The sequence below is a fragment of the Bidens hawaiensis genome, unplaced genomic scaffold (genome assembly GCF_021521415.1).
Source record: "Bidens hawaiensis isolate Kalapana, Puna unplaced genomic scaffold, B.hawaiensis_p1.1 tig00007430_1, whole genome shotgun sequence".
Lineage (NCBI taxonomy): Eukaryota > Viridiplantae > Streptophyta > Magnoliopsida > Asterales > Asteraceae > Bidens > Bidens hawaiensis.
This window is the reverse complement of record NW_027491519.1, coordinates 197891-211428: the sequence shown is the minus strand read 5'-3', so window position 1 is coordinate 211428 and position 13538 is coordinate 197891. Positions and strand designations below refer to the sequence as shown.

The 13538-nt window shown below is 35.4% G+C and overlaps 1 protein-coding gene across 1 annotated transcript; it reads right to left on the bottom strand.

The window, feature by feature from the left end:
- Positions 1-1990: 1990 nt before the first annotated feature.
- On the bottom strand, positions 1991-3063 carry LOC143635318 (uncharacterized). The gene is made up of 2 exons (XM_077103178.1): positions 2598-3063; positions 1991-2245 (listed from the first exon to the last, which is right to left on the bottom strand). Exons 1-2 carry the CDS (start codon positions 2974-2976, stop codon positions 2160-2162), a joined length of 465 nt encoding a protein of 154 aa, XP_076959293.1. The 5' UTR covers positions 2977-3063; the 3' UTR covers positions 1991-2159.
- Between the last annotated feature and the right edge of the window lie 10475 nt (positions 3064-13538).

Genomic DNA, 13538 nt, shown 5'->3' with positions numbered 1-13538 from the left:
CACCGATGGTGTTGCCGGATGGAGAGGATTATTGGAGGTGGGTCGGTGGTGGGTCTAGTGGTTTTTCTGTCGGAACTGTTAAAAATCTTATTCGGGCCGAGAGTGGTTTCCGTGGCTCGGGGTCGTTTCGGTGGTGTAGATGGGTTCCGGTTAGATGTAATATTTTCGCTTGGAGAACTGTTTTGGGTAAAATTCCGACTGTGGACGCGTTATCGTATAGGAAGATTTCGGTGGGGCGCTCAATTTGTGTTTTATGCGAGTTTGGAGACGAGTCAGTTGAGCATATTTTCACTTCTTGTTATGTGGCTTCGATTATTTGGCAAGCTATTGCATCATGGTGTGGTATTAATAATTTTTTTGCCTTCTCCATGGATGATCTGATGGAGGTGCATAATTATGTTGGGCTTAAAGGATATGCTAAAACTGCTTTTCAAGGTATTGTTATTATCAGCTGTTGGCGAACATGGAAAGCTAGGAATGAATGTGTTTTTGATCGTAAAATTGTTAGGGTGGGTGATTTAATTAGTGAGATTAAATCCCTAAGTTTTTTCTGGTTTTCCAATAGGTTTGATAAGTATTCCCTGTCTTGGGATTCGTGGTGTCGGTTTACGTTTATGTAATTGGTGTTTGTGGGTGGTTTTGCCTTTTTTTTGGGCTGTGTTTATAGAAATTTTCTTGTCAAAAAAAAAAAAATCCTTCCTATAAAAAGTCTTTCAATTATAATAAGAAACATGGTCTATTACTGTCATAGACAACTAGGCCTAACCTGACTGATTCGATTCTTCAACAACGTTATATTACAAACTTTAATAAAATCTAGAAACTTTCTTTTCACAAGAAAACATCCACAAACAATACAAGAGGAAGGATCAAATAGAAAATGTTTTTTTAATGAGAATAGATGCCAAATAAAATAATAATTAAAAATAAGAAGGGCAGTTTGTCATATGTTAGTCTTTTTTTTTTTCAATTTAACCATCATTACCAAAAGATAAAAATCCATAATTTATTCAATCAATTTTACCATGATTAGTTACAAGAATTCAGGTAATTCCTAAGGTTATTCATTTCTCTCTCGATCGTATTAATAGTCAAAACTCGTTCAACATTATCAACATGTATAATAACCAACACATTACCAGCACAACACATGAGATTAATAACATGGCCACTACTGAGTATTTCTTCAACAACACACCATAATAATAATAATAATAATAATAATAATAATAATAATAATAGACCAAAACACCAATCCCATAACAACCAACACAAGCTTTATTACCTTAACAATACATATGAAAACAACACAAACCTGTTAACTCCCCTAAATCAACCCATATGAAACCAACACAAACCCAACAGACCTCTTACGAACATCAGCAAATAAAATATCAACATCTAAACAACACCAATTGAACTTAATTACATAAACAAATACAAACGGACTCCATTAACATAAAAAATCTTACAATTGAACATCAAATTTTGCTAAAAAAAACCACAATACGAAGTTTGATTGAACATTCATCGGTGCGTATTTCAGATTTTTATCATCACAGCTCCGACGATAAAAACAAAGCAAAAAAACAATTGGGGTTTATACCTAAATCGGTAAAATCAACACATAAAGGAGACACTAGTTAAAAACCCATTGATAATCTTCAAATGCTTCATCTTTATCTTCAGTTTTGTTAGCATTTTCTATGGACTGGCTTGTTGAAAATGAACGTCTAGCCTCCAATTAAGCAATTTCCTTTTTTGTAAACACCCTCTTTACCTTTTTGCCCTTTTACAAACGTTTAAAGAACATTAACTCACATTGTTTTATGTGGCAAAATCCAATCCCTTGGATATTAAATTTAATGGCCTAGATTGTTTCTTATAATTTTTACCCAACACATGTTTTATACCGTATCTAAACCCAACAATACAAAAGGATCATAATTTAACACCTCTATAAAAAAGAAAAAAAAATACACACAAAACATGACACTAGAGAAAAAGAAACACAACATGATAACATTAAAAAAGTGAAAATATCTTAGAAACCAAACAAAGAGTTGCTCTTTGGTCGGCCAAACCAACAAACTTGTTTAATCTACAGTCTCTTTCTTGGGTTAGCTGATCTAACCATGGTTGGTATATCTTTTGTTTTCTCATGATGATGACGATAGCCTCACCGAACAAGCAACCACTTGTGCCCATTGTCTCAATCTTGTCTTCACCGTCTGTGGATTATCCCCTTCAACCACACATTTCACAATTCATTAATTGCAACTACAACTTCAGAAGTTTCTAGCGGTGTAAATGAGCCGAGCCCTAAACTCATTTGTTAATTACTTTTATTATTAATTAATTTATATACGTTTTTAAATTGTTTTATATATTTAAGAAAAACATTAAATGTGCATAAACTCGGTCCGAGCTTATGCGTCGTGTCAAATTAATACATCGACGCTAAATGAATAAAAACTTAAAAATATACCAGACTCAGGCTCGATAATTAAACGAGTGTCTAGGTGTCGTTTTGAGCTTTTTTTTATCGATCTGATCTCGAGTAGCTCGTAAATCATGAGCAAAATTCAAACAATTACCGCGATTAATTATCGTGTGAGGGCTGCTTGATGCGGAAGATAAATCGGGTTCCGAATAAGCCGAAGAAGACGACACCGATGAAGATTTGGAGATAGTATCATGATATTGCTTGTTAACAGCATAATAAAATCCCAAGGCCGGAAAAGTAGTTGAAAGCCGGCCATCCAATTCCGGCGAACAATAATCAAAGCCAAACCCAAAATCAAAACAAGCTTTAAGCTCATCGATATCTTCATCGGTGACACTCTTGCTTTTCCGGCGACGGCGGAGGAGGTGTTTGCCTTTCCGGCGAGTCCACTCCTCCTCCCGGTGAAGGTCCGGCGACCATGACTTTTGTTTGTAGAGGGTGGCGGAGGATGACGGTGGTGGTGGAGGCATGCCCGGTGGTGCCCGACCCGTGAAGGGTTCGGGTTGGAGTGCCCAAACGGGTCGTGAATCGGAGTGATTGGTTGGATTAATATGGAAGTGAGTTATAAAGGTAAAGAGACGTTGGCAAGTGAGATGGCCCACCACCCAACTTGCTAAATTGATTGATTGGTTCAACGGTTTTGAATTGTTTTTTGTGTTTATAAGACTTAAGTTATATGTTTTTAAAGGGTCAGGCTAAACGTACCTCTCTCCCTTGCTATTCATACATCCCTCTGAATTTTCATTTCTTTTTAACATTTGTAATTGACATGTTAGTCCTCTTATGTTATTTTATAATTCTCTGAAAATATCAAATAAAAAACTATTAAGTTTTTATATTTGTTTTACAGATTTTTTTTTATATATTTTGGTTATTGATTTTACTATTTTATTTCTTTAAGATCTTATTAAAAGTTTGTTTTTATTTTTTTACATGTATTAAAAATTTTTGTATGTTTTATCTAGCTAGTTTTTTTATTTATTTTCTATTTTTTTTATAAAATGTATTCAAAACAATTTGATTTTTTTGTTAGGTTTTGGATACATGAGATTAATATTATCTGAGAAAAGAGTCAATTTTTATATCAAGTTGTATGTTATTTAACTTTTTATTTATAAAAAATAATATGATTTTTTATAAAAGAATGTAAATTATCTCTTAATTTAAAAAAACGTTCTCCAAAAAGATTAAAACAAGTATAGAAAAAAATACATTTTTTTAAAACAAGAAAAACATCGTTTTTTAAATAAGAAAAAAAAACATTTTTCTAAGTAAGAATATGTTTTTATTAAAAGCTTTTAAAGTTACATAAAAAGATGAATAGCAAAAAATATTATTAAATAAAAATAGAAAAAGAAATTGTTTTTATAAAAATAAAATGATGCTAAAAGATAACAAAATGACAAAAGAAACAACAAAAATGTCTAAATTGTATTAATGTAAAACTTGAGGGAGGGAGTATGTTTAGTAAAAATGGATGAAAGGGGGTACGTTTAGCAGCACCCGTTTTTAAACTTTGGTTTTAAGTTATATGTACAAATCATTGGCTAAAACACACTTAATTGCAACTTGCTTTTTTTTTCTTTGTTTTGTTTTTTATTTTTGTGACTTGTAACATTTTAAACCTACTACTATCAAAATGTATATGTTAATTTTGAAGACAAATTAGGGTTATTTAAGCTTGTAGATGGACATATTTGTTAGCTATAAGAATTGTATATAGCATGTGGCACCCAATCCGGACTCCACGAGCTCTCATGGGTTGTCTTAGCACGCCCCTCTTCATAGGTTTTCATTTGGGTTTACAAACTCATTTTTGGTTTGAGTTAAATGCGATTTTTTCCTGTAAACTTAATATATTAGTTTGGTTACACATTATTCGTTAAAATGTAAAAAAAAAATTAGTTGTATATTATTTGATTATCTTTTATCTCCAATAAAATCAAATACAATATATTCTATCAAATACAAATATGGTACATCAAATATTTTTAATCAGGTATTTTGGGTTGAAGTAAGGTGACATGTCTTAATTGTTTAGTGAATTAGGTTCAAGGGGGAGTGTCCCTAAGGGTGAGGTGTGCTTTCGGGTAACCTCAATCGGGTATGGTATCAATTGGGGGGGGGGGGGGGGCTTGTCGCCTCCTATTTACACTCAAGTTGTGGTACGCAATTTTGGGTTATACCACGCAATAAAAGGAGGAAAGAGAGGGAGGGAGGGGGAGGGAGAGCGAGATCGAGAGAGGGAGGGAGGGGGAGAGAGTGAGAGAGTAGTAGATGCTAATATTGGCATGTCCTTATGGGGTTGGGGTAGTTTAGGTGAACCCCCACACACACACATACATTTAATATACGGTTTCGAACTTCTATATGTTATAAACCGACGATGTGATGTAAGTTTGTCGAAAGATATCGTGACTTATATGATTGTTGAATCAAGGAAATATGGGTTACTGATTAGTTATAAGAACTAAGAGTTCAAAACTTTTTATACATTGAAAGATAAGTTAAATTTATTACATAATAAATTAATAACATTTTTACAAAGTTAAATACATTTATTATTTATATTGTGTTTGTCCGTTCCCAGAGCTCATGTTATTCACACATTGGAGCTTTGGATGTGATTTGTGGACGTTGCAAAGCCACCATTAAGGCATAAAAAGAGATCAAGAACTTGTCATTGTGAATCATTTTTGTTGAGAATTTACGTGGTGTTAGTTCCGAGTCAGGTTGCGTTGAATTCTGAATCAGACAAGGTTGCTAGACACGAGAAAACTTGTTTATGGAATTAACATGTGATTCTCTCATTTGCTTATGATACATTTGGCTTCTTGACCCCGGACGTTGTGAATTTTCTGAGCAGGGTTTAGTGGGTCGTTCATAATACTTTTTTAGCTCCTAAGTTTCAAAGCTTCGTTTTTAACAGGATCGGCTTTGCTATTCAAAAAGGGGTTGCGGCCCAACTTGTTGACTACTTACCTGCCACTTTATTTGTCACACCCCGCCAAAACGGAAGCGCCAGCGAGTGACGTCATGTATACCGTAAGCATATGATTATCGCCAACATACACGAATTAGGATACCCATAGTTTTTAAAAGTGTTTACAAACCATAACTTGTTTTTAACAAAAGAAGTTAAACATCAAAATGGTATCCTAATTATGCATTGAGGTCCCGTCTTCATGATTCCTTACGTGCGTTGTTAATTCCCTTAAAAACATACGTTTAAAAAGTCAACACAATGGTTGGTGAGTTCACAAGTTTTAAGACTTGTTATGAAATCAAGTTTTCATAAATTGTTGAATCAGTTCGCAAACAAGCATACGATAACTTATTGAAACAAATACGATGATCCTCTGTAGACTAGCTAAATCTACGAATTAATATGACGAACCCTGAGCCTATAACCAAACCGCGACTTATATCCTTTTGCCCTGTTCAAATCTCACAGATGGAATATACGCACCCTGTTTCGATGCAATATCGGAGGTTAGCGCGACTAACCTAACAGTAGGGGGAAATGTCAACGTCAATAGTACTATCTGTATATTCCTGTGGCTAATATCGTTAGCTAATGGTTATAGTATGCAAGTAAGGGACTTATAGCACTACATAGTTCAACTCATGTTAGCATAAGGATTTTGTGTTTTGTTTCTAATTATCGTATATAAAAGCAGTTGTGTATGTTTTCCACCCCCGGATTAATAAAACAGCAAAACCGTAAAAAAAGGGGGCAGTGAAACTCACCTCATGAGTTCAGTGTTTAGTTCGCTAGCAATTTCAGTTTAGACCCGAGGTCCGCTGCCTTCGCACGTCCTAAACGAGTAAGGTCAGTTAGTTCGTTATCGACTCGCAAGTCGGTTTATGCTAGTCGCTTTCACCCAACTAGTAATTTCGTTGTTCGTGACGGTTGTTTTCACCAACCAGGCGTTTCGTTTATTGTGTCGGTTGCTTTCACCAACCGATCGTTTCGTTAAGGTGTCGGTTTCTTTCACCAACCGAGCGTTTTGTTTAGTGTGTCGTTCACCAACCAAGGATTTTGTATATTATATTTTGTCGGTCGCTTTCACCAACCGTACGTATCATTTAGTTTTTGGAAGACCTGTTGGTGATAAGTTTTTATATAAATATTTATATATACTTGTATAAATATTAGGAATATAAATCTTGTTGGTGTCGGTTTCATTTATATATAACTGATTCGTTGATGACATGTCATTGATTTCTGGAAATACACTTATATTTATATAAAATAAGTAAATATAAGTAATTGTTTGCATCAAAATGTGTTCATGTGTCCATGTATATTCAAGAATCGAGTCGTAAATCATCGTGTATGGTAAATATATATATGTTTTCAGAATTCAACACCTATTTTGGTAAATATAATACTTATAATATTTTCACCAATTATAACCATAAAAAATATACTCAATATTGATGATCAAAATCCATATTTTCCAACGTAGGTTATATATGTATAACAAGATTTTGGTTCTAGATACTAATTCACCATAATTTTAAATGAACACACATATATGTACCTTATGTCTTTAAAACACTCTTTTAGTCATAAAAATTATTTTCTTGAAAAACAACTTATGTATAGACATATTGAGCGCTTTTAAACCAAAAGTCCTAACAATAAGACTCACTTTAAACCCGTATTTAGTAATGCTTTCAAATCTTTTAACACTTTTGTGCATGATAAGTTTATGTGTATATTTAGATGCTTCTTTCTTTAACATGTTAAATGTGTGGATTGTTATTTAGGTGAAAGCCTAGCATAACTCTTTTATGTACTAGGTTTAAGGAAGGTGTAGCTCACTTAGTTTTAGGATTTAGGTAGAGAGAGATTAGAGGATCTTAAGCTTGTTTCTCCACGTGAAGCTCGTTAAACATTATGGAAAGAATCTTCCACCATCTTGTTTTTGAACACAATGAGATATAGAGATTAGTTTAGGATGCATGTGTGTTTGTATATAAATCGAGTGCAATGAATTATTTTGTTTGGTGAAAGTCGGGTTTAATAACAAGTGGAACAGTGTATTGATGGTTGATTTATAACCATTAACTAGGGACTTCAAGATTTGTGATGGTTGTTGGTGGACTTTGAACTAGAATTTACAACACATATTAATGACTACGGTTTGATTTGGTCTCTAATACTGTGTAATACATGTTAGGAACAATAAATATTTATATACATGTAATTTTTGGGTTTTGTTGTATGTGAAACTGATCTTATTGTACGCATATGAAACAAAGGGTCGTGTTACATAATTTTATGCTACCTTGCCTAAGGTTTTAAAGGCCATAAATTTGGGATGCCAGTTTCTTTTCATGAGCATAGTGTATAGCAAGGTGAAAAGACTAGTGATATGTTAGGTTATTTTTTTTAAAATAAATCTAGTCAATAGTTTATGGTTTTATAACTAATTAACTAGGACATGGCAATCTTAATGATATTCGTTTTGTTAGCACTTAGAAAGTTAGAATATGCTATATATCATACATTATATTATAGTATGTTTTTCGGTTGTGGAAAAATAACACTTAAAATTCTGTTTTGTAGTGAATTATTGCTTTTATCCCAATTCCTTGGAGGATTATTTTTGAATATTTTTTAGAAAAAAAGGCAGGATTTTAATGTTTAATCCTTTGGGGCTGGAAAGGAAGTGTTTTCGAAATAGGGGTTACCATCTGCCCAAATAATGATACACAATCGAGCCATTTAGCAGCGGGTTTCACATCTTTGAATCGAGCCCAAACAGCGCCGCACTGGCAATGGGCTTTCGCCCCATTTAGCAGCCCAAAACGAGCCTGAGATACCAATCCAACAAAACGAAACAAAACCGAGTAGATCGACGTGCTATGGTTCAACCAAGAGGCTATAGTGTTAAAGCTATGAAGGCTGCTATAGATTCCATCAACAAAAACGAAATTTAGACCCTACTCGTTAAACAAAATGGGACAAAACCTATAGAATTAAAGTGGGTGTGTAAAGTAAGAAGAATGTTGATGGATCCGTTAATAAATTAATAAAAGGCAAACTTACTTTCAAAGGGTTACATGCAATAAGCCAGGATCGACCTTGAAGAATTTTCGCTCCAGTTGCACGAAGAATTGAGACTATTTGATTACTAATTGCTTTATCTGCATTGAATGGTTGGGAAATTAATAATCTCAACGTGAAAACGATCTTTATACACGGTGAGTAACTCAACTAGAGGGATTCGAGAAGAGGGGCGAAGAACAAAAGGTGTATAAATGTTAATAGCTTTATGCGGTTTGAGGCAAAAACTGATATGAATCATGCTCTAGTTCTAGTTTAAATGTCATTTGTCTATTTTGGGAAGGGGTCAAGTGCAACTTATATGCCTATAAATAGATATTAATAGCTAATAGGGAGATTTAGAGTATGTTTTAGGTTTAAGATGGCATTGCCATGGCTCCTACTTATGCGGTGAGAGAGGGCTAGGCCCGGGAATATCTTGTAATCTTTCTTTTCGTTTTCAATAATATAACCGTTCTTCCTTTTATCTCTATTATCTTCTCTAAATTCAATCTATAACGTATCAAACCCTAACATTGGTCTGACCTGCCTTAGGCCTGCCGATTCCTTTTATCTTCCATGGAAACTCCTACAATTACTCGTTTATACGCTCATGAAAAGCAGATTACACAGCTTCAAGGTGCTGTTGCTGAAATCAAAAACACCTTGACGGTATTGGAAGATCATAGAGCTGAATCCAGGGAATTTCGGAAGGTGGTGATTGCTTGGATTGGACGACATAATTCCAGTCCCGTCACTTCTGCGGTTGAATCTTCGTGTTCCCGTTTTCCGTCGCCACTTCCAGATCGCTCTTCAGGTTCTACTTCTTCACCTTCATCTCTTATAGCTCAATTGGAGGCACTCGTGTCCAGATCTGAAGAACGCTTGAGGTCTATAGACATCAGAAAAAAACAGAGCGTCGATGGTTCGTCGGGATCTGGATTTTCCGGCGGGGTTTTATCTGGATCTGAATCCACATCTGGTCCTATTACTCCAATTTCTGGTTACAACAAAACTGAAGATCCGATCAACAATCCACATTCCGTTGTGTATGGCACTGTTAATATGCGATCGATCAGTTTTTATTCTGGATCTTCGTCACCTGTGGCTCAGGTAACTGTCGTCCTACCCAGATCTGCCAAAAAATCAATCGATCAGGCCAAATGGGGGTTGAGAGGTGATAGTTGGGCCAAATCAAATGATCTTCGGTGGGCTTTGGGCTCTGGTACAGGAGCGGCCATGATGTGGAGCAAATGGTAATGGGCCGATACTCTCCAGATCAGGGCTCGTTAGATGGAAAGCTTCCTCTAGGCGCTCCGCTTCTTTCTTCCTCTTCCTCCAATATGACGGGTAAATCATTACTTGTAAATCAACTGAAGGATGTCGCCCTGTTTCTCTCTTCACCTTTGTCTTCAGAGTTTATTTTCATAAACCACGTCGCGATTACCAAATTGTTAACGGGAAATCCAGATGAAACTGGTGATTTCATGTTTCATCGAATGAATTTTGTTCCGGGATTTCATAGGCCTACAAATAATGTACCTACTGATCCTCAAATTCGAGGCAAAATTGGTAGTGAATTGCGTGTTGTTCAAACTTTTGGATGGAAACCGGGTTGGGACTCTGGTTGGATTAAAAACGCAAGGTCGCATGCTGTCGCACCACCTGTTAACACCATACTACACCAGAATCGACTGCTTCTTCCTCATGTAATTGGCCTACTGTCTATGTCATCAAAGAAGGATTCCGTTTCAGAACTGGACATTCTCTCTTTAGGCGCCTCTCTTCCCAAATCCCAAGATCCTAGTGAGGCAGAATTGCTAAAGGCAGATAAGTGGGATATCATGAAATTACTGACAACGAAGGGCTCCATTCAACATATAGCATCTGGTGGTGAACTATAATAGCAGTTACACATAACCATAAATTGTTGGTATTTCATTCACAAAGAGTGGTAAGAAATTATTTCAAGAACCAAGACTTTATGGTGCAAATTTTTCGAACAGTGGATTCATTTTTTGCTTTTATGAGGATTGTTGGTGGGTTATTCAAACATTCTGAACAACGACCTTGTTGACTACTTGGCTATGTTGACTACTCGGCCACTATGGGATGGCCATTATTTGGTAGAGCAGTGGCAGGGCCAGACTTCTGCTGATGCAACTTGGGACGACACAACTTTGGTCAAAGAACAGTTTTCCGGCTTCGGTCTTGAGGACAAGACTGCTGTAGCAAAGGGGAGCGTTAATAAGAATTCACATATCACATTGCTTCATGATAGTCCAAAAGGGTTTGAAGTTTATTTTAGAATAGGAAAAGGAGGAGATTCCAGTAGTGATACCGATGGCTTTTTCATCAAGGGGATTTCTCAGCTTTGGACCACTCTTGCTGACCGGGTTCTGTCTTTTGGATCGTTTACCTCTATTGGAACTTTTATTTTTATTACAGAATTACCGGGTATTCATTGGTGGTACAAGACTGTAAATCTTGTTATTGAGTTACTAGTTGGATCATATCATTTGTGGGTGGTGCATGGGCAGGGTCGACCACCTTAAAAAGCTCTCGGGAAGCCTCCGCTTGGTTGTCGAGTCAGTTCGTTCCCAGTCTTGAGGGCAAGATTGTTTTGAAGGGGGGAGTAATGATATGAATCATGCTCTAGTTCTAGTTTAAATGTCATTTGTCTATTTTGGGAGGGGGTCAAGTGCAACTTATATGCCTATAAATAGATATTAATAGCTAATAGGGAGATTTAGAGTATGTTTTAGGTTTAAGATGGCATTGCCATGGCTTCTGCTTATGCGGTGAGAGAGGGCTAGGCCCGGGAATATCTTGTAATCTTTCTTTTCGTTTTCAATAATATAACCGTTCTTCCTTTTATCCCTATTATCTTCTCTAAATTCAATCTATAACGTATCAAACCCTAACAAAAACCAACTCACCAAGTTCCTGGAACTGTAAGCTCGATCCGATTCTAAAAAAAATGAAGTTTTTTTTGTGCATGAAATAACAGTCGGTATACCGTAAGGCCGGGAAAGCGTTATTTGATCGTCACGACTTATGTCGATGGTCTATTTGTAACCGGAACGAGTCTTAGCATCATAACCGAGTTCAAACATAGTATGTCAACCAAATTTGAGATGTGGGATTTCAGGAAATACATATATTATCTCAAAATGAAGTTTCACACGGTGATGATGGGATAAGAATCAATCTAGAAGACTACCCTCATAAATTTCTAAGAGAATCGGGATTGCAAGGGTCTAACTAGAAGACTAGAAGAGGGACCTTAAGCGTTTGATAATCAAACCTTAATCTTACATGTGTTGTTATTTATGGTTAATAGTTAGACTTAATAATCAGAAACTGTTATTTAATTAAAATATTAAATATAGACTGAGCATTTATAATTACATTTAGGTGAAAGACTTGTGTGGGTTCATATGGGCCATATAGTTGAAGTGAACATGTAACCACTTATAATTGGGAATTATTTTTGGCCTTATTTCTTATGTAAGAGAGAATCTAGAGACTTATGATTAAAAATATAAATAAGACATCAAAGCTATGAACAACTAGATCTTGCAATTCGGTTTGTTGGACTTGGTTGTGTTTCGTAAGTCATAATCCATTTTAATTAAGGGGAGTCAGTTCTTCCAAGTGAATGTATATCCAAGTTATTGATCCAAGTTTATTTGGCACCTTCATACCGCTATTGGTTAAGTTGTTTTCCATCACCCTCCCCTAGTTTCCTAATTCCCTATATGACACTAGTTAATTAAAGACTCTTTTATCAAAATAGTAACTATGGTTCTTGAGATATTGATATTCGGTTCAACTTATCATTAGAAAGATAGGGGCACCATCGGCAATCATAAATCGGGTAGGTACCCTCATTAGGGTACACCAATAACACCCCCCCCCCCCCCCTATTGTTTAAAGTGAGAGAGAGAGAGAGAGAGAGTTGTTTAACTAGTACCCGATGGATATGTGTGTGCGGGGAGGAGAGATGGAGAGTTGGGTAGTTGAAATGAGTGTTGCCTATTGTTTTATTGGTTTTAGCGTAGTGTATAGGGTAATTGACATGGCATTATGAGATTTGTGGTAATGAGGTCCCTTGTGTGACAACCACTCTTGCCCTTGTATTACTAGAAGTTAGATATTCATCATTCTGTATAATTTTGTTTTGAACGCAAATTTATGTCATTTAGTGAACTTGAACTAAAGACCTATTGATGTTTTAAAGATTTTGCCTTAACCAAATAGACTATATTTTGTAGATAAATGTCGGTATATAGTCATAGAACACATGTAAGTGTTGTTTTCAAGGATTGTCATGAAACACATTTAAGTGTTGATTTTTAGACTTGTTAGCGTATATATTTAATGCTCACAAATTCCTTTATTTTGATGATCATAATTTCATAAAATATATAAACATGTGAATTTAATGCCAACCATGCATATGCATAGCCGGCTACAGGAGGCGGCAGGGTAGTCGACGGCTACATGCTTGACACTCCGTTTGGCCCGAAATTGTTTTTCTTATAAAAAAATTATGTGTTTTTATGAAAACAAATATGTGTAATCAATGTTTCAACACAATTACATATCCACTAGCTTGGTTTAGTGGTAAAGATGTATGTTATCTAACCAAGAGTTTGTGGGTTTTAGTCTTATTTGAGATATTTTTAAATTTATTTTTATACAAAAGTTTTTTACACAACTTAAATCATAACCAAGTAAGCTCATTTAAAATTAAATTGTTTAAACCCATAAAAATGTTCCTTTAACTTAAATCCAAAAAATAAAATTTCGCATTTGGCCAAAAAAAATGGCCTTCTCGAAGACGACCTTGCGCATATGATCATATGTGCATAAGCCCTGTGACGTCATAAGTGCTAAAACACAGTCAAAAATCAAAAGTATAAGTATAACCAACAAATATGGAAATAAATACAAAAGTTTTACCGGTTT